General features: G+C 46.5%; 7 protein-coding genes across 7 annotated transcripts; 4 read left to right on the top strand and 3 right to left on the bottom strand.

Moving 5' to 3' along the window:
* Positions 1 to 489: 489 nt before the first annotated feature.
* On the top strand, positions 490 to 2,151 carry PGRI_033290 (AMP-dependent synthetase/ligase; the record flags this gene model as incomplete). Its single annotated transcript, XM_040791042.1, has 4 exons — positions 490 to 997; positions 1,064 to 1,377; positions 1,440 to 1,647; positions 1,715 to 2,151. The coding sequence occupies 4 exons, from the start codon at positions 490 to 492 to the stop codon at positions 2,149 to 2,151; spliced, it is 1,467 nt and encodes a 488-aa protein (XP_040644098.1).
* Positions 2,152 to 3,329: 1,178 nt separating this feature from the next.
* On the bottom strand, positions 3,330 to 4,160 carry PGRI_033280 (alpha/beta fold hydrolase; the record flags this gene model as incomplete). The annotated part of the gene is made up of 1 exon (XM_040791041.1): positions 3,330 to 4,160. The coding sequence occupies one exon, from the start codon at positions 4,158 to 4,160 to the stop codon at positions 3,330 to 3,332; it is 831 nt and encodes a 276-aa protein (XP_040644097.1).
* A 1,211-nt stretch (positions 4,161 to 5,371) lies between these two features.
* On the top strand, positions 5,372 to 6,646 carry PGRI_033270 (NADP-dependent oxidoreductase; the record flags this gene model as incomplete). Its single annotated transcript, XM_040791040.1, has 3 exons — positions 5,372 to 5,900; positions 5,969 to 6,100; positions 6,168 to 6,646. The coding sequence occupies 3 exons, from the start codon at positions 5,372 to 5,374 to the stop codon at positions 6,644 to 6,646; spliced, it is 1,140 nt and encodes a 379-aa protein (XP_040644096.1).
* A 3,524-nt stretch (positions 6,647 to 10,170) lies between these two features.
* On the top strand, positions 10,171 to 11,620 carry PGRI_033260 (Aldolase-type TIM barrel; the record flags this gene model as incomplete). Its single annotated transcript, XM_040791039.1, has 5 exons — positions 10,171 to 10,270; positions 10,342 to 10,752; positions 10,811 to 10,830; positions 10,889 to 11,125; positions 11,255 to 11,620. 5 exons carry the CDS (start codon positions 10,171 to 10,173, stop codon positions 11,618 to 11,620), a joined length of 1,134 nt encoding a protein of 377 aa, XP_040644095.1.
* Positions 11,621 to 16,260: 4,640 nt separating this feature from the next.
* PGRI_033250 (CRAL-TRIO domain-containing protein) lies at positions 16,261 to 17,994 on the top strand (the record flags this gene model as incomplete). The annotated part of the gene is made up of 4 exons (XM_040791038.1): positions 16,261 to 17,199; positions 17,251 to 17,292; positions 17,349 to 17,448; positions 17,519 to 17,994. 4 exons carry the CDS (start codon positions 16,261 to 16,263, stop codon positions 17,992 to 17,994), a joined length of 1,557 nt encoding a protein of 518 aa, XP_040644094.1.
* A 190-nt stretch (positions 17,995 to 18,184) lies between these two features.
* On the bottom strand, positions 18,185 to 18,970 carry PGRI_033240 (uncharacterized protein; the record flags this gene model as incomplete). Its single annotated transcript, XM_040791037.1, has 1 exon — positions 18,185 to 18,970. One exon carries the CDS (start codon positions 18,968 to 18,970, stop codon positions 18,185 to 18,187), a length of 786 nt encoding a protein of 261 aa, XP_040644093.1.
* Positions 18,971 to 21,205: 2,235 nt separating this feature from the next.
* Positions 21,206 to 23,152, bottom strand: PGRI_033230 (ferric reductase family protein; the record flags this gene model as incomplete). Its single annotated transcript, XM_040791036.1, has 1 exon — positions 21,206 to 23,152. One exon carries the CDS (start codon positions 23,150 to 23,152, stop codon positions 21,206 to 21,208), a length of 1,947 nt encoding a protein of 648 aa, XP_040644092.1.
* Positions 23,153 to 23,881: the final 729 nt, after the last annotated feature.

The raw sequence follows: 23,881 nt of genomic DNA, 5'->3' as shown, positions 1-23,881 counted from the left end.
CGGTCTATCGTCACTTTTGGTGGAGCTATACCCGTGTTTGAAGGACTGCCGAGGGAACGCAGCATGATATGCGAGGTTCAGGCCTCTATAAAAGAAGGGACCCAACTCAAGTGGCACTTTAAATTTAAAGATCTCTCATAGACCATGTGTTGGCAATGATATTAACAGCAGCATAGCAGCTGGAGCAAAATTGGAAACTCACTCTGCAACCCCAGCGATGCCTTTGGCTAGTATTTGGGAATTTTTCTTTGAGCGCCCTTCTCTTCCTTTCCCACATGATCAAGGCAAGTCAATCCATGATGATTTCATTCTATGGACTGGCATTTGTATAATTTTTGTAGAGATATCTTCTAAATTTTTACAGTTATCTTCCGTTCTGCCACCACCTACGCCCAATATACGTACAAACAGGTCCGGCAACGAGCGAAGAAATTTGGTAGAGCTTTACAATCCCAATGGGGCTGGTGTAAAGGTGACGTTCTCATAGTGATGACCCCAAACGACATCGATACTCCATCCGTTATCTGGGGATGTCAGTTTCTAGGTGGGATCGTGGCACCGGTCAGTCCCGAGTTGTCGGCACAGGAGCTTCTCCGGCAATTAAAAGGAAGCCATGCAAGAGGGCTTGTGGTTCATCCACAGTGTGCGGCTATTGCTATGGAGGCTGCTCGTCTTGAAAATCTATCCTCTGATCGAATTCTTATTTTGAGGCCCGAAAAACTCGGCCCGACATACAGTGGCCTCTCTTCCGTTGAGAATTTCTTGAATGCAACTGAAGATGATATAGACCAGGACACTCATTGTGTGGAAATCGAAGCAGACAAAGATACTGCATTCCTGGTATACTCATCAGGGACCACGGGCAGAGCTAAATGTGCGATGATCTCTCATCGTAACGTCGTGGCCGCTGCCAAGCTTCAAACCGCAATTGATAGTGCCCACATAGACTGGCGCCGGGATCGCACCTTAGCGGTACTTCCTACGTATCACATCTTCGGTAAGTAGGTTAAATTCATAATAATATTGACATATTGTTTCTAGACCAAGAAAGCTAAATGAATAGGACTTATTTGCCTCGTTTATCTCCCTGTCCATATTGGAACAACAACAGTGTACATGGACAAATTCGATATTGCCACTTTCTGCAGCCTTATTCAGGAGTATCGTATCTCCCAAGCCTATGCCGTTCCACCTATCGTGCTTCACCTGGCGAAGAGTAGTCTAGTGAATACCTATGACTTGCGTACACTCCGCATGATTACTTCTGGTGGCGCACCTCTTGCTTCCAGCCTCGTCACGGAGCTATTCCAGCAACGTCAAATCCCAGTTCGCCAGGCGTACGGATTATCTGAAACAACATCTGTATCCCACATCCAGGTGTGTCATACTGTATATCCCATTCGCGAGTCAGACAACAAAACTCACTGAAGAATTCTCAGCGCTGGGACAAGTGGAGGGCTGGTTTAGGCTCGAATGGACCTCCTATTCCCGGTATTGAAACCAAATTTGTCGATAATGATGGCCGCCAAGTTACAGTGGGTAAGGAAGGAGAGCTTTATGTGCGTGGCGCAACAGTTTTCAATGGTTATCTCGACGAGCCTGATCTCACTGCGGCCTGTTTGACAGCAGATGGATGGCTCAAAACTGGTTGGTGCTTCTTCGCTTTCTTCATTGTCTGCAAGACTGACGCATCATTTCTCACAATCAATTATAGGGGACATAGGATACGAAGATGAGCAGGGCAATCTGTTCATAACTGAACGTTCAAAAGATTTGATCAAATTCAAAGGTTACCAGGTAGCCCCGGCCGAGCTCGAGGATATCATTCTTGAAAATGAGGCTATGGGGGATGCAACTGTCATTGGTATCATGAACGAAAGTCTCGCAAGTGAGGTGCCGCTGGCTTACGTCGTAGTCAAATCCGGTTACCCGCAGAATCAGACTACGGCGCAAGCGATCCTCAAGCATGTCAATGACCGAACAGTATCATACAAACATCTCCGTGGTGGTATTATCTTCACTGAGATGATCCCCAGAAGTAACTCGGGGAAAGTTTTAAAGCGATTGCTTCGTGATCGGGTATCGGTTGACCTCGTACGTCGAATTGGGGCCAAGGAATACACAAAGTACATGCTGGTGCCTAAGTTATAGTGAAGGAAAATTACTCGCAATCTATGTTGAACAATTAAGATGAGTTGAATACAAGTAACTAAGCCAGCGACTAGGTGTTGCATTTACTGTAGCCTGCAAGATTCTGTCTGATCCTCGGCACGTCCCGCAGATCTTCCCAATTAGTGGGCCGCGCCCTCACTGGAAATTACTGAACCAATGGCTTTCTAAAATATGAATAGTGGTTCTGATGAGTTATATTCTACTGGTAGCTCATCAGAATCTTGTGCATGTTAAGCCCCTGAGTCCAAATTATATCTCCTTGGCTTCGATCGAGGGTTCGTCTGGAACTATCAAAGTCGGAGGCCAAAATGAATAATGATAATCAAATATATGCAGGGATATTACCGGATTTTGAAAATACGTTGGATAGTTTTCCTGCTATCAAATTCCTGTCAACGTCTGATTCGGCGCCCAATGTTGTATTGACTGGAACCATCTAACCAGCTATGTGATGTACAATGGCGTAATTGCTTCCTCTGCCAGACATCCCACAGCACCTTGCAATTGCCGAAGATATTCGAGAGGACTTAATAGCTTAGTGTATTACCTAAAATAATCGTAGAGTGGGTTGGGAGGGGGTGGGGGGGGGGGGGGGGGGGGGGGGGGGGGGGGGTGACTACAGTAGACACTCCTGGCAAGACTTGGGAGTCGAGGCTCGAGTTTATTATGGCGTAAATATCCTTGTCTAACACCAGATGCAGCACAGCAAGAAAGTAAGTTGGTTGTTTTTAACGGCAGGATCAAGAACTCAGCATAATTAATAGTGTTGCTGCGACGAAAGCCACCCAAGCATTCTCAAACAAAGGGGGGTTAGGCTTGGCATCACAATTGCCGGTAAAAATACTTATGCGATTGGCCCTGACCTCTTCCAGTTCTAGAGAATGGCTCATACATACACCTCTGCCTTCATATTTTGTGGTGTTTTACGACTGTGACGATGTACAAATGACACAATCTGCGAAATTGAAAGCAAGCAAATAATTGAAACGAGCGGCATCCTTTTTACAAAGTTGATTAGTAGAGCATTTTAGGAAACTGCCAATGTAGTTTGTTTAATGAATTCGGTGCGTACTGTATTCCGTTACTAGTAGATATTGTGGTAGTTGATTTAAGATACAACGATCAGTGTCCCAGATACCAAGAGCAAAAGACACGATTTATGACTTGATAAAATCCAGAAGATCTTTGTTAACTTCATCAACATTGATGTTGTGAATAGCGTGAGAGCCTCCCCTGTAAATTTTCAGGCTGCCTTGAGGGAGAAGCTTTGCCGACTTCAGTCCAGATGCTTTGATAGGAACAACTTGGTCATCATCCCCATGCAAAACTAGCACTGGGATATCAATCTTCTTCAGATCTTCCGTGAAGTCAGTTTCCGAGAAATCCTTGATCGAGTCGTACGCTGACTTGAAGCTGGTATTCATCCCTTGCTGCCACCAGCTTCGAATTTGGCCTTCGCTCCTATGTGCACCAGGTCGGTTAAAACCAAAGAACGGTCCGCTAGGGACATCCAAGAAGAACTGCGCACGGTCTTTGCGCATCGCCTCTCGAAACGAATCGAAAACGGATTTGTCAGTCCCCTCGGCGTTGACACTAGTCTTTACCATCAAAGGGGGCACAGCACCGACTAGAACGGCTTTCTTGAAACGACCTGTGCCGTGTTTTCCGAGATAATGGGTCACTTCCCCTCCACCGTGAGAGTGGCCAACCATCACAGCATCTTTGACCTTCAGATAAGCAAATAGTTCCTCGAGATCATCAACAAAGGTGTCCATGTTGTTCCCATCCCAGGTCTGAGTAGAGCGCCCGTGGCCACGACGATCGTGCGCAATAACACGGAAGCCTTGTTCTGCGAGATACAGCATCTGATTTTCCCAATTGTCACTGCTCAAGGGCCAACCATGGGAGAATGTAACAATGGCTCCTCCGGGATTGCCCCAGTCCTTATAAAAGAGCTCAGCTCCATCTCGAAGCTTCAAATATGGCATGATTGTTCACAAGCGGTGCTCAAACTTCCTGAAAAAAAGAACACTGTCATTCAAAACTTTCTTTTCAATGAGTGATATGAGTGACTTTATATGCGAGGTTGGTCTGTTCGGTATATGTATCAGGCTTGCGGAAGTTATGACGTTATTTAATGCGTCACTAGTGCTATAGCCCGGGGGGTGGGGCGAAATCCATCCAGACTCTAAAGGTTGCGGGAGGCCAGATCTCTGGTTATAGTTTCTAGTGACACGGGTGGTTTTATCACGCCGACCCTTCCTTACGTCGTTCAGCGATTCTTACTTGATTTTTCTAGTTAATCATAATAGATTAAGCTCCGAATCCGGCCTTAATTGCCACCGCCATCCACCGCCATCCATCGCCCTCCCCGACTGTCTCCTTGCACCTACCCCTGCTAGTACTTGATTAGTAAGATGGTTGCCCGATTCATTCCTTGGTGATATACAGTACTCCACAAGACTGGCAACTGGGATGTCCTGTGTAGAATCTATTTTTGATTGATAACTTGGTGAACGATCTCACAGCCGATGAATTAATAATCGGGTGGAATGATATCTTCGCATACCAGGCTTATTTTGTTGTGAAGCCACCGCACCTTCTATGCAAGTTTAAAAGGGCGTGGGCAAAGGCTGCGTGTTACAAGGATAACTAGTCAGTGAAGAGAAAGAGGAGGAAAATCCAACAATCTGGTAGCACCTTCGAATTGATGGAACTTCAGTTAGTTTATACCTCTTATGACAGTACTGGAACAGTGACTCATTTTCGTTACCAGCGGATACCATTACAGCCCGTACAGAGATCTTCCTGGGAGCGCTAAAATTTGACTAGCCTGTTTCAAGTTAGGTTTTGGGGTTCTAGCTATAACCTCATGTCATGTATGAGGTTAGACCGGGCTTCCAGGCCTGATGGCTCTCGATTTAATAAACTGCGGCTCACCCAATGCCCAGTCTCTAATATTATGAAACCCGTACATGCATACCTCTCAGAGCATCAAAATACTGTGCTAATAGATACCTCGGGCAATACTCAAGTGGGTGGGTCTAACTAAGCTTCTCGCCGCTTCGATTACTTTTCTACTTCCGCTCCCGTCGGGCAAATTGAAAGCTCCGAGGCAAATCCCAGACGTCACTTATTAAACTGCTTCAACCTCGATCGTAACAAATCAGCCAGCGAACCGGTTATTAATTATTGGCTAATGGCAACAATGCTTTCGATTAATATTCCAAAACATACCACGCCTGATCAGTATGAGTTGGGCGAAGTCCCATCTCTAGTCGTGGAGCGACCCACAGACATCCTGATCAAGGCCCAGGCCGCGAGTATCAATCCGATTGACGTTAAAAAGGCATCGGGAGCAACCAAGGCTGTTCTAAAAGATAGGTCAGAGCTTTGTGTTCCTCTATTTCTGACCCGTGATTCTGATTTCGTCGTGCTTAGCTTCCCGTATAAAATCGGATATGACTGTGCGGGTACAGTTATTGAGACTGGTTCCCAGGTTACTCGCTTCAAGGTTGGTGATGAGGTCTTTGTTCGATTACCAGAATGTCATCGAGGTTCAATGAGTGAGCTGGCGCGTTCGACTGAAGAATTTGTCGCTCTGAAACCGAAGGGTCTTTCCATGGAAGAAGCGGCCTCGATTCCATTGGCGTCTATGACGGCGTTGCAGGCGCTGAGAGGTTATGAAGGGGATCTTGAAGGGAAGACCGTTTTTATACCTGCTGGTCGTAAGTTCATCTTCTGTTGACATTGATGTATACGATTTTAGTTGATGCTTGGATGCTGACTCTGATAGTTGGGGGCACTGGTCTTTTCGCATGTCAGTTAGCGAAGAATATCTTCAAAGCCGGGAAGGTGATTACTACAGTCTCAACGGCAAAAGTGCCCAAGGTCAAAGAACTTCTGGGCGAAGGCGTCGTGGACGAGAGTAAGTGCATACTCCCTTTTTTTCCCCCGGTAAACAATCTCGAAATTAAAGCTTACATCTGTCGCAGTCATCGATTACAAGAAATCTGATCCGAAGAATGTAATTCCGCTGCGCTCTGTAGATTTCATTTTCGATACCACGGGCAATGCAATGGATTATCTATCTCTGGTCCGAGAAAAAGGGGCTATCATCACGGTCTCAATACTCACATCGGGAGATGTTCTCCAAAATTCTAGCGTCATGCGCCGATCCCCGGATAAACAGGACAAGGCCACTGTGCCATTCCTCATCCGTATAGCTTTGAATATTATGGATCGAATCCGGGTAGCGCGGGCATCGCGTTATGGCGTTAAGTATGCTTCTATCTTTTTGGAACCGAATGCCACCGATCTGGATTCTATTCGGGAGTGGGTGGAGGCTGGAAAATTGAAGACGATCGCGGGGACAAGGGCGAGTTTTAAGGATATTCAGGCGGTTAGGGATGCTTGTCAGGTTGTTTACGATGGGAAAGGTGGTGTTGGGAAATCTGTGATTGTATTTGAATGATGCGTTTGAAATAGCTTTGGAAGGGCACAGTCGAACTATTTATTAGTACTAATACTTAAACAACTACCAATAATATGAAAGTTCCATAATAATATGTCAACTCCTTTAGGATGAAGCAAACTAGACATCGGTAGACCCCATTCTGGGTTGGAGAAGCCGACCCAAAAGCCAACGTACAGCCCCATGAGTCCAAACCAGAAAACCCCTTCAAACCCAAAATGATATGAAACTTCGGTTCTGACAGTTATGAACTAGAGTATCAAGCAATTCTAGAAGTCTGTTTGGCTGGTTTACATCTAAATGAGAACCGTATTAATATTCCATGTTCTAACACTAGGTTCCGCAGTGTCCATAACGGAATTGAGGTTAGTTGCCGGATCAGTCAAATACTGGACGGTGGTTTTAAGCGGAAGAAGATTAGGTCTCTATAGCATAGATATGGTTATCGGAGATCGAATTATATATGTCTTTCTTTTTACTGTAGATTAATGTTTATGGAAGGAGGTTGATGAGCTCGGGACAGGAGATTTGTGAATAGAGACACCAAGGAGATAAAAGAACGAAAAGCCAAAACGAAAAATCTGGGTTTATGATATAATTATACGGCGGTCGCTAAGTGATCATCAAATCACATTTGGCAACAAGACAAGCAGAGTGCACAGCGCTACTATTGGCTAATGTGACAGTAATATCGTGATTCGACATTTTTGGGGGGTAAAATATCTTGAAGAGAGCCAACAAAAGGTACGACAATGAAATCTCCTAGATCCAATAGAATCGAACTAGGAGCCGGCGTAGAGGTCAGCATCATTCTTCGGGTTGCTCCCAGGCCGTGACGATTTGAAACAGAAGCTTGGACCGCGGCAGGGGTATCTTATCATAGACCAGAATGTCAGTAGGGTTTCCACGTATGGAATACTTCGAGTCAGTCACTATCAAATCAATTAATTGCTAGATCATTGCCATTTACTAGATAGGGTTCATCCACCTGAAATAATTCCTGAGGATGGTTCAAATATGACCGTGAATTTCAATAAGGATCGCTTACTTACTACCTGTCCAAATAACGCCTCAACTCCTCGGACTTTTTGTTGTAAGTAATAGCGAAGTTATCTTACCGAAGGTTGAAATGAACTGAGATTATGTCACTGCATGGATGTATGCGAGTTTGGTACTAGTAGTCATCCTAGAATTGTCCGGGCAAATAGACTAATACTAGGTCTTCCGGGCAATCAAATGAAGAATGGAGGCAATCTGACCAAAAATCCCCCTTTTCTAACTGATATTTCTGCCGAGGTTGTTAGTAGTATCACAAGAACATGATAAAAGCAAATGCTCGAGAGATCACGGTGATCGGAATAAAAAACTAAAAACTTACAATTGAGCGTCTGTGTGTTCTATGCTCTCCTCAATTCCGACGAACGGGTATTCGTCGAACGGTATTCGGTGCAATCGCAAACCCGGTGTAGCCGGGTGGGTCATGTCAGTTCTACCTCGGACCAGACGGCATGCCGTAGTGGCGTCATGGGGATCAATACAGTAGCTTAGAGGTGACTGTTGACCGAAAGCAAATGCAATCCCTTGTCGAGATTAATATGCTATTAGCTAATATTTCCTCATTCTTTTTCTTTTTTCCCTTCTTTGCAAGAGAATGGTTATCTGTATATGCTGGGTGAACCGAAGATCCAATTCCGGGACGTTCTTACCATTTCCGTCTTAGCGCAAAAATCTTAAATCTTGTTCCAAATCTGCATTGAAGCAGTGGCGATTCGACTTCATGGGAAATGAACCGGGCCGATTATCTATCCGTACATCGGCTTGATGATATTCTGTGGTTTTCCTTGCAAAATAGCTGTATAACATGAATTTAAGATGCGAAACTTTCATGCCGAGGTTAGATTTTGACCACAACCGTCGGTTTCAACTTCATTTATATACAAATCCCGAAGATCTTTCATACTTGCTCGAGTGTTGAGTAAATGCAAAAAACTTAAAGTGTCTTGAGCAGATTGTCAAACGGCACTAGCCTAGTGCCCATTGAAACAACTATGCCAGACTCTACTCTCCTCAAGGTTGCCGGATACGGCTCTCTCCTCGTTGCTATAAAGCACGCAGTTAGTGTGCCCATAATCGCCAAAAACCCCGAATTCAAAGAAAAAGACTAACTAATCCCAATTTGAATCAGACCTCAGGAAAAGAATTCCAATGTCTTCGTCAATTCCGAGAATTGCCAAATATCGCATACACACGTAGCACGGTTGGGTGGTATCAAGGAAGTGCCTATTTAGTCTTGACAGGTATTTTATAATCTTTCCCCGAGTTCTCTGATAAAAATGACCCTTTGTGCTGCGGTAGTAATGATTTGTTTAGCTTTGCAGAATCTCAGCTGGGCGAAGAATCCCGAGACTTTGATGGAACCGCTACAACGTACCATGGCTGCTTTGCTGGTTCTTATTGCTTGGGCTAGTTCTGCTTGGTATATTAAGAGAGGGGTTAAATCGAGTGGGATCCTAACGGCTGTAGCGGGTATGCTCCAGGCATGGGCGGCTCTTCATTGAGTATCTTTGGAAACTTTGTGTATACTAGTGGATGAGACACTCCTCAGGAAGGGGGTGAGATATATTTACTCTCTAAAGTACCATTTGTAGTATTCTGATTGATTCTCGAATATACTTATTTTATTTCATCGTAGATAACCCATCGCGCGGTCCGGGATGCAGATATAGTAAATATTCTGGACAGAAACTGACTGCATACCTAGACTAGTGTAGTAATTTTTTATTTTTGTTTGAATTTTTTTTGACTAGCCAACGAGGACTTGGCTCTCTAGATAAGTGCCTCCTAAAGTTCATAGAATATTTTGGGCTCATAATGTTTAGTTATTGATCACGCTGACGTAATTCTCCGGGGTGGGGATAATCTAAAAGGTGATATTGCCGACGATTTGACCGGAGCCTGCATGTCCTGCGAGGTCCAGAGAGTAATCAAATGAATTACCTCCGACGACTGACTCCGCAACAAGATTAGATTCACGGCATTTCCGAGCGGATAGATTGTTGCCCCGAGTGTGTGATTAAGGCTTGTTACGTCGAACTTAGAGTGGGTCTTGCACCCCTGCATCTCGATGCCTTGTCTGGTCCATGGAGATAATTGCATGATTATCTCGATCTCAGTATGACTTGAGAGGTGTTCGCACCGAGGCATTTGGGGAGCCTCGGCAGCTCGGGAAGTAGTTCCAAATCGTTTTTTTTATCTCTATTAGTAAGTACCAGAATAGCTTATATAAAAAGTGCGATATTATTTTTGTCAATCATTAATCCAGACCCATACATCAAAGAATTAAGCCTTCACAGTCGGGGCCTGCATTTTTTCATGATGGGACCTGATATCAAAAATTCGCTGGAGCTGCCATGTGGTTTAGTTCTGCCCAACCGTCTTGTAAAGGTAGGAACACACATTGGAAACGCAGAAGCAATATCGCTCCAATTTTGGAACACCAGCTGATTGGTTCGTTCTAGGCCTCTATGGCCGAAGGCCTGGCAGAAAATAAGCATTTACCCGGTAAGCGGATTTCTCGCGTCTACGGAGAATGGGCAAAGGGTGGATGGGGAGCCCTTCTCACAGGTAAACCGATACTCCATATTCATAAGAGCACTGGGTATTGAATAAATTCATTGTGGCTGACGCACGAAAAGGAAATGTGCAAGTTGACGTTCGTCATCTCGGTGGTGGCGGTGATCTGGCAACGCGTGAGTCTCACTTAGCTGATGAGGAGGCACTGAATGCATGGAGAGAATACGCCAACGCCTGTCAACAACATGGCACGCCGACGATCGCTCAGATTTGTCACCCTGGTCGTCAGTCTCCTAGAGGTGCAGGTGAAAAGGCTCTTTTCGAGAAGCCTATAGCGCCGAGCGCCATTCCCCTTGATATCGGCAAGGGCTGGGCTGCTGCTATCGTCCAGAATGTCGCTTTCGGGGTGCCACGGGCCATGAACCAATTTGATATCAACCTGGTGACTGCACAATTCGTAACTTGTGCGCGTGTGCTAGCACAAATTGGTTTCTCCGGTATTGAGATCCATGCGGCACACGGTTACCTTCTGTGTGAGTCTTTTCCTTCCCATTGCTCGAGCGACAGGTCTGATCTGACATCGTGAGGCAGCCCAATTCCTCTCAGAAAAAGTAAGTCATCACTGGCGGATAGAAAATTTGCGATCTAATGTGGGACTTTCATCTGTAGAGTAACACTCGTGATGACCAATATGGGGGTGACGCTACACGGCGCGCCCGTATTATCCTTGACATAATCTATCAAATTCGAAAGGCTGTGCCGAAGACATTTTGCGTTGGGATCAAGTTGAACTCTGCCGATAGCAGCTCGGCACAGTTTGAAGATACCATGACCCAAATTGGTCTTTTTGTCGATGCAGGTGTGGATTTTCTTGAAATATCTGGTGGAAGCTATGAAGACCCGACGGTATGGTATACGATCTTCATCAACTCTGGAGGCTTAAGACAGTACCGGATGTGCTATGACTACCTGTGTCGCTCCACGACATCTGACCCGCAGAAGGCCTTATGCGAATGCGCTAACCCCGATAATTAGATGATGGGCCGCGGATTGCGAGAAGAAAGTAACAGCCCCGAAAGCCTAAAGAAGGAATCTCGGGAAGCCTTCTTTTTGGACTTTGCAACGCAAGCAAGGAAGCGGTTCCCGGACCAAATCCTCATGCTCACTGGAGGATTTCGAACCCGAAAAGGTATTGAGTCCGCATTAAAGGCTGGAGTCTGCGATCTTGTCGGTATAGGCCGCCCAGCGGTCCTCAACGTAAACTTTCCACGCCTCATGATTGACGATGCTGTATACACCGATCAGCAAGCCCGGGTGGTCTTTCCCAAGGTCCAAGTTCCATTCCTGGCCAGGCTACTCAACATCAAAATGTTGGGTGGAGGTGCAGAAACAGTGAGTTGATTTCGATAATTCTTCATCTTCACCAGATTCTGATTTGTTTTAGCAATTCTTTCGGAGTCAAATTCAACAAATAGCTGCTGGAAATACTCCACAGCGTCCATGATTTCGTTCTCTACGTTCTCTAGTAGTAATCAGAAGTTGACTGTCTTAAAAGAAAGCTGGAGACAAGCAAGAACAACACTGTCCAGGCAACGTTGCCTTTTGGCTTAGCCCGCCGGTCTGAGGCTTCTTACGTCGCAAGAGGGGAGGGGGGGCGCGGTTTCGCCCCTATAACGGGGGCCGAAAACGGGGGCCGAAAACAATATTCTTATAGTTACTTAAGCCCCGTCTCATCTTCTTACTTTTCACTCACGATCACCATTCTTCACAGTGGATTCCTCCGAATCAATTAATGGTTTTCAAGGGCTGCCAACGGAGCTGTGGGAATCAGTTCTATGGCAAGTCGATCCTCGAACGCTCCTCGCATCTGTCACACTAGTCTGTCATGCCTGGGCCACCCTGATTCAAAATTCCACTGCCCTTCAACAACTATTTAAATTGCAACCAGAGTCGACAAACATTTCGAGCCAACAAGTCTCAGGTTTTTCTCTTCTCTGTGGCTTCATTTAGACATACTTTATCATTTCCGTATCTAAGTTTGTAAATCGAAAATCAAAACATACCAATGATGCTTAACTCCTTCATTAGGTATATGCTAGATATTTTCCCAGCTTCGCCACCCATCTGAGCTGAATATTATTAGTTCAGTCATGGTTAATGGACACTCTATGTAAAAACTAACCTTTATTCCCCATCTGCGGAAGACGGTTCAAAGAGAATCGCAGATGTTGCTTAGGATGCGGTAGGTCAGCCCAGGTTGCTTCTGCATCGAATTGGCAAAACTGGAGCATGACACAAGAAACTTCAAACGAGACGAAACGTAATCAACCAACAGAGTGATCAGATCCTCATCAACTGTGAGCTGTTCGCTGACGAAGCGTAAAAGTTTGACCACACTTTCATTTGGCCGGGATGGGCGACGAGCTGTTCAAGAAGAGCATGAACCAGTTTCCACAAACTCAAACGACTAAGCATGTCCAGGCTTTGACTTTTTGCAAAAATATGCAATCGCGCATGGGTTAGTAGTACATCTGGACATTCACAAAAATGGGTTCGTCCTTAGGAAATTGATGATCCGAGGTTCTGAGAAAACACGCCTGCAAATTTTCCCAGAGACTCTTCGGTATTTATGAGATTGTGAAGGTATTTGTCTCTGAGTTGCAGATATACGGCATTGAGTTCAGCTTCACAAGTGACGGATGCCGAATTATATGTCGGGGCGAGAATAGAATAATTCCGACGTATATATATTCAAGGACATGACCAAAGATATCCTCTACATCACTCTGGATTGTAATGACGAATTTTTCCTTTTTACCAATGGAAGCGGAAAGCCCCGTTAAGTGTCTTCGAAGAACGCCGGCATGGATAGCATATTGTTTTTGGTCTGGGCCCACCTCGAAATACGCTATGGTCGAGCCTAGGTCACTGTGGCGGTACCAATAGAGGCCGTTTAACAAAGATTGAGAGCACTCACTGCGACTATGAGAACAGATCCCTGTCCATGCAAAGCACACCAGAATGCGAATCCACCGCCTCTTCATGCGGGGTAACCGATTCCTTTCCATGTTTAGTGCTACACAAAAGTGTTGTTATGATAAGGCGCTGTAGAGATCTGTCAGGTGTATTTTTGCAAGTATTTCCCTGGTGTCACCCGGGGACCGGAGGGGGTGGCTGGGGCAGACATCACGAGCCACAAACACACTGACTCTTACACGAAATTAGCAGACACGGTAACTCCCCAAACCTCTTTTCCTTCACCGATAAGCTGCTCCTCTTTGTACCCTTATTACTCCAGGCGGTGTTACTCCAGGCGACATTACTCCAGGGAGTGAAAACCCAAGCCAAACACGTGCTTGGCGGAATTAATGTATTGTCGTAGCACAATGTAGCTTTGGCCTATTAGTAGTCATATTTCCGCCTATGCAGAAAAGAAGCATCACACTTGTACCTTAGTCTAGAGTTCCAGCTCAAAGCGAGGGGTCAGCGTCAACGAACTCGTCAACCAATGACTATGACAGATTCAATCAGTTATTTAGACCACCTCGGCTGACGTAGGATGATGCTTGAAGATTCCAGAAATATTAGCTGCGGTGCAGACGACTAGTATAAAGCAATTGTCCTAGTTCCGGATATCTCTCTTCACTAATCCGTTGTCTTGGCTCTACCTGAATAATTGTAACGAAGCACCTCTATATCTACTGACCTAGGAAGCTAGAATGCCTTGTCGTATGACATTCGATGTGTCCTTGCCTGTGACCTAGTTTTTGCGTAGATACTTTGCAACTTATATATAGTACGACGGATAATTTTTGCTATTGTGACCACCCAGACGTAGACTGACTGACCGAGCCACCACCACTACATAAAACATGGTTGTTGTCAGCAACATGGTTTGATTTCCGGGTTAATTATCCGGGAGAAATTCCATAAAGCGCGCTCTTTTGGTCTCTGCAGACCTGTCGAACTCGTCAATTACTCTGCCTATTCCAGACACGGAGCCGATTATTCCGCATATTTTCAAAGCTCATGATTTTGGAAGCCTCTTCTCTCCTGAGGTCATAGAGTATGACGTCTCGTACCATCCAAAAGGCACGCATGAGTGGCAATGATGCCACAGTATGAGCCTACATAATCAGGAGCATTGGACGCAGTCAACCGTATACCGGTTGATATTTGGAATGTTCTTGTGAAGTGTCCGTCCAAGCCGGAACTTGTACGCTCGGACTAACAAAGGACTCCTGATTCGATCATGCATCGGGTTCCGACGAGGATTCTGTCGTGACGCCCTACCACGAACTTCGCTCGCCAACCACCCAATCTTCCATGGCCAGCCATTCACTCCACTGCACCTCGGCTGCTTGGATCCCTTGCTCAGAGGGGTTGCGTAGCGGCCGTAGAAAGGGAGTTTGCTCGTCGGGCTCCCGATATCGTAAGCAGCCTTTGGAGAGAGCCTTGCAACCCTGGAGATATGTAGAAAGGAGCGAAGAGTTAGATGTCAAGCAAGTTGACAGAGAGGAAGGTGGTGTCTGTAGTTACGGGCTGTCAATAATGAAATCCAACCCATCTAGGCAACCACAAAGGCACGGGTATCTACAGCGCGCCTGCATAAGGGATTGTCATCGTCTATAATATCACATGCTAGATAGATCGTTTGCTCTTTCTTTGTTTCTTCGTTTGATCAAGCCGCTAGTATGTCTATATCCGAACTTTGGAATAGAGCTACTGAAGAACAGCTTTTGGGGGGTTATGTCTTACAGGATGCTTGTCTCCTCGAATTGAAAGTTCGTGCTTGTCTCCAGCTTTCCGAACCGACTCATTTTCATATCCAAGGCAAATGAATATCCCATTAACAAACACATTGCTCTTCTTGAATCAAAAACATCAACTAGCATCTGCCCTCCCTTTTCCATGAAGGACCAAACAAAATAGTTGGGGTAACAAGCTCTACCTGTCTCGCAACGTCAATGCCAAGACTTTTCCATGCATTTCAATGCATCCATTTGTACCTAGAATATGAAATCATGAGACAGATCACGTTACGCATGAGCTTGGCATCAATTGGCCCAAGTGGTCGAACAGTTTCCTGGTCTAGCGGTTATGATTTTCCGTTAACAAATGCAATTAGCAGATGTTCCGGAAAGGTTCTGGGTTCGATTCCCAGGGAAACTATTTTTTTGCCGGGTAACAATACAATTCGTTACGGTATGCTGTGCCATAACGAATTCTCTATGGTAAATTTTGAGCTAACTCACCGTCGTTCCACCTGTTCAATTCCAATTCTCTGCAAAATCTCTCAAAATCAGCTCTTAAAACCATATGATGGCGGGCTTGGCATGATTGTAGGCAACAATCTATATCGTACTCGCGACTACTGCCGTATATGGAAAAATACCGCGTATTTTACCACTTGTTTAGCGCCTAGAGCCATATCCTGCAGCAAAAGTGCCAGTTTCTGGCCTGTTGCCTTCCATGTTATCTCTTAAAGCAAACTACTGCCAAGTCTAGAACGCATATGAATGTTCTTGATACCCATTTTATCCGGAATAACCGAGGGTAGCCAAATGAGTGTGGTAAGAATAAGCAGCTTCTACCCCTGGAAATATAAACTTTTAGCAACCTGCATACCTAGTTTGGATAGTGCCATATGCAGTGGCGATACAGTCATCCGCTAAGATCTCAGCTCTCAGTGGATTCCAAGCCCAAAATTTAGACGAACTCAGAGCGATGATCTTCTCTGCAATGCGGGGGATCGCCACCCCTCCCCCTCATAGGTCCGTTCACATCTGTCCATTTTCAAGATCCCCAGAAAGCAGAGGGCCTAGCGCCCATACGTCAATAAAGCGATCGACGGATCTCAAACACCGAGGTATTGATTCTGATTCGCGCGTGAATCCGGAAGCTGACCGAGGCTGAAATTCTGTTCATGTGGCCCCGTAAGCAATGGATAATTGAAGAAGGCCGCATTACCAGCGGGGTTGATACTAAAATGTGAGTTGATCCCCTGAAATCGACTCTTTATTGTACGCACCCTCCACACCATGTCTCCTACCGACCCAATGTCCGGATATCTCGGCCACCTCACGCCAGAACAAGAAGCAAAGGTCATCGAATTATGGACCGTCATCTTGACCTCAATTGCGAGTGTACTGTCGGCTGTGTATGATGTCCCAATTCCAGATGGCCCCTCCAGCAAGCTGTTTGCTGCTTTGGATAAGATCAATGAGCCGACGGTGGAGGCTATTATTAGCGCATTGAAGGGCGAAGATGCCAACAAAGAAGCTTCAAACGGCACCGCACCAACGAAATCAAATAACCAGACCAATGGAGAAACCACCACGGAAAGCAACTCCGACAATAAGGAGCAGAAATCACTCGACAAGGTGGACTCGCTTATGAATGGACATGCCAAAAACACTATCATGTCGGAAATGGCCACCCGAAAGGTCACGCCGGCCCACTTTGCTTCCATTTTCTCACGACTTCGAGAGCTCGGAGTGCAGGAGGAAGAAATCAAGTCTATGGAGCAGATCCTGTCTAAGCTGACACCTCAAGAAATGTGCTTTGCGATTTTGAAGATGATCAAGGCGGAACATCCAGACACCTTATTGCTCCGGTTCTTGCGCGCCAGGAAATGGGATGTCGGAAAAGCGTTCTCAATGATGGCGTCAAACATCCTGTGGAGAAAGGAAGTGGAGGTTGATGAAAAGATTCTGCCCCAGGGAGAGGAATATGCCTTGGAGCAAACCCGCAGCGCCACAGCTACTTCGACGGAGAAGAAGGAAGGTACCCAATTTATGCACCAACTCAGGACGGGCAAAAGCTTCATTCATGGCTTTGACAGGGAGGGACGGCCGGTTATCTATATTAGAGTAAAAATCCACAAGCCAGACGCTCAGAGTGAGGAAGTTCTCGAGCGGTATATTATTCATATGATAGAGGCAGCACGACTTATCGTTGGTCCTCCAGTTGAAACGGGCGTATGTTGGACCAGAATGTTGAGATATTGACTCATGCTAACACCTGCACAGACAATTGTCTTCGATATGACCGGATTCGGGTTATCGAACATGGTAAATCACCCTAGCGCGGCTAGTTCGAAGTGACCTTGTACTAATCCTAAAAATAGGACTACCCTCCAGTCAAGTTCATCTCCAAATGCTTCGAGGCAAACTACCCGGAGTCTCTGGGGCAACTGCTCATCCATAACGCACCCTGGATTTTCTCCGGTAAGACATCCCAGGAAACCCTCGCTTTTCATTGCAAAGTATACTAACAGCGTCATCTTTCATCAAACAGGCATCTGGAGACTCATCCAAGGCTGGCTTGACCCCGTCGTCGCATCAAAAGTGCATTTCACACGTTCAGTCGCAGACCTAGACAAGTATATCCCGCGCAACACGATCCCCAAAGAGTTTGCCGGCGAGGGAGACTGGAGCTACACATATGACGAGCCCGTGAAAGACGAAAATGCCATCATGAAGGACACTGAAACGCGCGACTCGCTCATGTACGACCGCATGATGATCAGTATCCGGATGATTAGCGCGACAGCAGCGTGGATATCTGCCAGCTCGCACAGTGATGGGAAGGAAGATGTATCGAAAGTGCAGGAACTCAAGTCGAGACGGAATGCTGTTATTGATGAGTTCCGCGAGAACTATTGGAAGTTGGACCCTTATATTCGAGCGCGGTCGTTCATTGATCGGACTGGGATGCTTTTGCCTGGTGGGAAGCTTGGACTAAATGCCAGTGCCAACGGCCAGGCAAAGTAGATATATTTTGGGTGTTGTTAGATTATCTAGGCAGAAATGGATACATACATATTTTTTAAGGCATCCCAACGCCGTGTGGACGCACCTTCCCTTTCGAGAGATTCAAATGGGTTTACATGCAAAATAGGAATGACCAAGTCAGGGAGTATATAAACTGGGGTATTGATAAGCGCAGCAAATGGCCATAGCATTAAAATAAATCACTGGTGATATCCAGGAAATCCCGCGCTGTAAGAACAATGTCTCCCTCCCCGTGTGCCGGCGGTCTATCATACAGTGCGACAAATGTTATTGTGAGCGGTGCACCAGTCACGCCATTAGCCGTAATCGCGACTTCGTGCGCGCATGTAAGGGAGCGTGGGCGGTTTGTTGATGCCAGTTGCCACTTTTCAATAGAGACTCTATCCTTTCGTTTCGAGATAGAGATAACTAGGACGATTCGGACCTCACCCGAAGAGTTAGAGAACCACCAACGGGCATTATGTCTAAGTTGAGATAAGGATTCAGATAATCCCGTCTCAATAGCAAGAGTTGGCCAACCAGGAGAACTTCCGGGAATAGGTGGGCGGCGAGATGGTGGAAGAAAACCTTGGTCGGCTTGTTTACCCTTGTTCACGGTTGGCTTGTATGTTGTAGTGGCCACCCACTTCCTGTTGGTCGTCGATACAAGTCCCATTTTGATAAGAGAAAGATCCACTGCCCTAGTAAGCGCATCCGTGACCGAATCGTGCTCGAATGATGGGACTATCTTGATGAGCCCAGTTTGTCCTTCCCATGAAAACCGATACTCGATCCCCTCCAAACAATTGTGGTCTTCATCGAGTCTTTGTATATCTGATTGGGACAAGCCGAGAACGACAAGCCACTGGTTTTCTGATTTTGATTGAAGCGACTCGACGAGAGTTTTGGCACAGGCACATAGCAACTTGAAATCCGTAAAATGGTGGACGACGTGTCCGTCTGGAAGGTTGCTCATTATAGAAGATGAGGAAGGGACGGAATTTTGTAGATTTCGGGGACTCAACTATATCGTCATCATCGCTTTCGTCATCCGTCGGTGACGCGTCCGGAAACTCAGTGAGCACGTCCGTATCATTATCCAGATTGTTGGTAACTAAACCTCTGGTGAGCCAATCCCCCAGTGCGCTATACTACCCTGAGGGTTCCAACTCAGAGGTTGGCACATTTTGTCTTCGAGTAGCTCTGCTTTGGCTGCTCTAGGTATAGGACGAATAGGAGGTGTGCAAGCCTGCGGCTGTATCTGGGATCGGTTAGTAGAAGGCACTTTGAAGTACTTGGCCAAGAGACTTGGGTGTTTGGGGTAGAATTAAAACCCACAATTAGTTGTTTCGAAACAGATCTGTTTAGGAATGTGGCATGTTTGTGCATATAGTCCGGGTTCATGACCTGTTGAGCATCCGCGGATACGGGATGAGGAAGGAAGAAAGATTTGTATCAAAAGCCGCCGTTCGTCCAAGAACCAGAACTGATATCTAGTACTATCTGTCGTGATTCCGAAAGCAATAGCATGGATCTTGTTACAACCTGCCCCTGGACTGGCGAGTTACACACTAGGCCAAAAAGACCACTATATCTGAGCATTATGCTCAGATATTCCAGGCTCCGATATATATAGTCCATGACGTGACAGATCTTTGGGATTTTGGCCCGACAGTCCTGCACAGCTGCGAGATATGTAGCCATTTGACGGTCGGCATAGGAAAACTCGCAACTCCGCTTAGCCTCTATAGCAATCAACGTCGAATCAATGCCATATTGAGGGTTATTATAGCAAAGTAGCTAGTCGGCACAGCTAGTGACATACGTATTGCCGCGTAAAAGATTGACATCCACCTCCGGATAGAGCTGTAGATGGTCGAGCGACCCTTTATCAGAAGGATAATAGAGCTGGTTAAGAATAAGTAGCTCGACAACGACGCGTACAGAAGCTTCTGGGTTATCGATTCTATAATATTCCGAGATTTGGAGTCGGCGAATGACACTATCTACATTAGGAGACAAGGTAGCCGAGGGAGAGTTATCGATGTCTAGCCAATTCAAGATCCATTGGGTTATGTGTGATATCTAGAATAGTGCAGGCCACTCCAAGGGGTTTGAAATCCCTAACAGCATAATGGACGCCGGCGACGTTCTTTGCAAGCAAAGGCGAGTTGTTGCATTAAAGGTGATAATACTGTAAGCTGCTCGGCCGCACGGGATCGAATGACAGGATCATCGCTGTTCATATCAGGGAATCTATGAAGGGGTATTTATACCCCTGTAAATCTAGCAAACAGCATCTCAAATACTATTACGTATTAAATAACTGCCTAATAGGGGTTGTCTTAAGGGTTCATAGCAAATGCATATCTAAGTATAGTAAAAATAGTCCGCCGCATAAGGGAGCTTGTGATGTCTTTTCAACGGTCTTCTCGGTGGTCTTTTCAGTTGTCTCTCCAGTGGAATCTTTTTATATAATTTGTCATTTACAGGGGTCGACGGCAAAAAAAAAGACCACAAAAGGCTTTGTGAGAGATATTTTTCATATATAACCTTTGTTAGGAGCAGACTAACATATCCTATTTCCTACACTCCCATCCTATCCTGCCATATTGTCCTCGACTGAACGGTATTCCAGAGGTTAAAAACAAACACCTCAAGCTTAAACAACTAAAGCTTGAGCTGGAAGGCCGGAACGCCCTTGTTTACACCTACCGAGAACTGCTAAGGCCCCTAAAGATGGAAAATGATGACCTAACCTATAAATTGTCCTATATTGTTCTGCATCTCTGAGGTACGCCGCGATGTGTATGAAGGATTACTATGACAGACGCCATCAACCGATGCACTTCGCCGTGGGCGACAAAGTCCTCCTTCGAATTGGACGAGGATACAACATCCGGTAAACGAGGCAATCACACGTAAACTCGGACAGTAGTATACAGGGCTTTTTACAGTCGTCGAGCGAATTGGCCGCCTGGCGTACAAGCTGGACTTACCCCCGACTTGGCGAGTTCATCCGGTGATAAGTGTACAGCATCTAGAGCCGGCGCCAACACCAGATCCGTACACCACAGGACGCCAGGAAACTACACGCAAGAGGATATTACGCAGATATCGTCCGTGAATATAATCCATAGAACTCAAAAATATATACATTGAATCACAACTCCAGTTATATACTCACTGCAGCCAGCTGCAATGAATCCACTCACCACTCCAAACGATCATCACAAACAAGACTGACATCAAACCTCTCCTCTCCCCTCCAAACCTTCCCACCAGAATTACAAGAAGCAACAATATCCCTCAGATCAGTAATCATCCCACCAGGCCCACTAGCAAAAACACTAGTCGGACCCCGGACCGTCTGATCCAAGAACCCATTAACCAACTGCGGCAGATCAGGATGTCTGCTAACATCATCCGCCGCGCCACCAAGCTTCTCAATACCAGGAGGTTTCTCACATCCACAACACGCAGAAACAGACTTAGGCGAAACCTGCACCTTCTCCTCGACCTTTGGAATCTCCAGATTACAATTTTCCTCATCGGAGTTCTCAATCGAGGGAGTTTTACTCCCCGCATCTCGGGTGGCGAAAATTCTTATCTCGAGATTCAACTTGTTCCGCGCTTTCTGGAGCAGATCCAGCTCGGCTGCTATCCAGGCTGTGTTCGCCGTATGGCGGACGGCCCAGATGAGCTCGACCTTTCGGTCTGGGGAGGGCTGTTCGCGGGCGAGGTTGAGGAGAATGGGCAGGACGTAGGTGATGCCGGTCCCGCCGGCGACGCAGATTATATTGGTGGATGGTGTTAAGTGTGATGTAATGGACTCGCCATATGCACCTGTTAGGATGACGGGTGTTGTGGGTGTTGTGGTTGCGAGGTCGGCGATCCTTTTTGTTTCGCCGCTTTTTGCGCGGAGGATGTAGGAGTGTTGGACCGTGCCTTTTGAGACGGTGGGCAGGTTGAGCGGTGTGAAAGGGTGGGATTGCCAGATGCTGCTTTTCGGGAAGGAGAGGTAGTAGTGTTGACCGATGGACCAGGGGTCTTGGTTGTTGTGTAGGTCGAGACGGATGACGTCTCCGTGGTCGGTGTCTGGGAAGCGGGTGATTGTTGCTTCGGCGGGCTTGAAGCCCAGATTGAGAGTACCGGTGTGGTCGGGGTGATAGTGTAGTAGGGCTGTGCGGACGAGACGAGCGCCGCGGTCGAGGAACCAGAAGATTAGGGAGGGCCACATGAAGCATTTGAGTTGTTTCCAGTGGGCCCAGCAGGCGCCGATGTAGACCATGGCGAGGATGTAGTGGAGTTTGCGGAAGGTCTCGTAGCCGGTCAGTCTGATTCCCCATGGTGTGCTCAGAATGACGAGTAGGAGTAGGAGGATCATGGCGACGAGGCCCCAGACGATGTATGTCTGAGTGACCCACTCGAGTCCAACGGTGGGTTGTGGTTGGTACATTCTTAGTTCGACGACACACCAGCTGATTGTGTGCAGGGAGCTTTGCAGGAAGATGATGTAGCCCAGCCAGCGATGGAGAAAGTTGAAGCTCTGGTATGGCAGGCCAGTGATGAGAGAGAGGAAGGACTCCCGGCTGCTTAGGAGCACGGAGAGTGGGGTGAGGGCGTAGGCCAGGGTGCCGATGCGGTCTGACCATGGGCCGATACTGTTGCGGGTATTGTATACACCGGGCATCTTTTTGACGGGGGTGACCCATGTGTTGTAGAGAATGCCGACAAAGCTGAAGATCAAGAGATAGCCAGCCAACAGAGCGAGGGTAAGCACTTGAAGGCGTGTTGTGCGGCCGAAGATCAGCCGAGCTGCGTCAGGCAAGAGATATTTCCGGGCTAATGAAGCAACAGAGCGGCGGACTTTGTATAGCCCAGCGAGTTTTGGCGCAGCCAGTGCTGGTGATATCGTTGGTGTATTGAACTGGTTCAGGATGACCCAGAGGAGCAAAATTGCGCCAATAACACACCACATAATGCCTGAATATAACATTCCCAGGTCATGGGATTCATATACGATGTCGAGATACTCGCATGATCCTGGATCGCTGGTGCAAGGGAGGGCGCGATCATAGTATCCCCAATGAGGCTCTAATGCTGTCGCCTTGCTCATATCTTGGATATGGCGAACATCCAATTTTGGGGACGACATTTTGTCTTGAACTGCCTTATGCAGTCTGATGTTGAAGACCGAGTATGAGCCTCAGCTCACTTGCGATGAGCGACAATTCACTTATATACCGAATTCTGCGTTTGGTTGAAATATTTCATGGTGCGCAAAATGAAAACGGGAGAAGACCAGATTTTTAACCGTCCATGTCTTACGTTGTAACAAGTTCAAAGTGGCATCTCACATTTGAGTCGATTTGAGCACATTTCTCCCACACCATCGCTGGGTTTCTCCACTTTGCCTTAGCGTAGGTGGAGAGAGGCCATCAGGTTATAAGACCGATGGCCTCGAGCCTTAATATTGACTACACCATTTCCTTAAACCTCCATCATCTTATACCCAAAACCACCAGTCAAGATGGAAGGCATGGACCATGGCAGCAGCGAGACCAGCTGTAAGGTCTCGGTGAGTGCCAAGACATTCGATTCCAAGTGGATTCACTAATAAAAAAAAACCAGATGCTCTTCAATTTTCATACCATCGATGCCTGCTTTCTATCCACTGGATGGCAAATCAAGAATAATGGCATGTTTGCAGCGACCTGCATAGGCACAATTCTCCTTGTTGTGTTAGTCGAGTTCTTTCGACGCCTTGGTCGGGAATTCGACAATTTCCTCACCCGCCAATTTGAGCGCCAAGCCGCGCACGGGACTTTTGCCAAGAAATTTGAATCTGCCAGAACGGCCGTGACATTTCGCGCAACGCCATTGC

The sequence above is a fragment of the Penicillium griseofulvum genome (genome assembly GCF_001561935.1).
Source record: "Penicillium griseofulvum strain PG3 chromosome Unknown contig_85, whole genome shotgun sequence".
Lineage (NCBI taxonomy): Eukaryota > Fungi > Ascomycota > Eurotiomycetes > Eurotiales > Aspergillaceae > Penicillium > Penicillium griseofulvum.
This window is presented reverse-complemented; position numbering and strand designations above follow the sequence as displayed.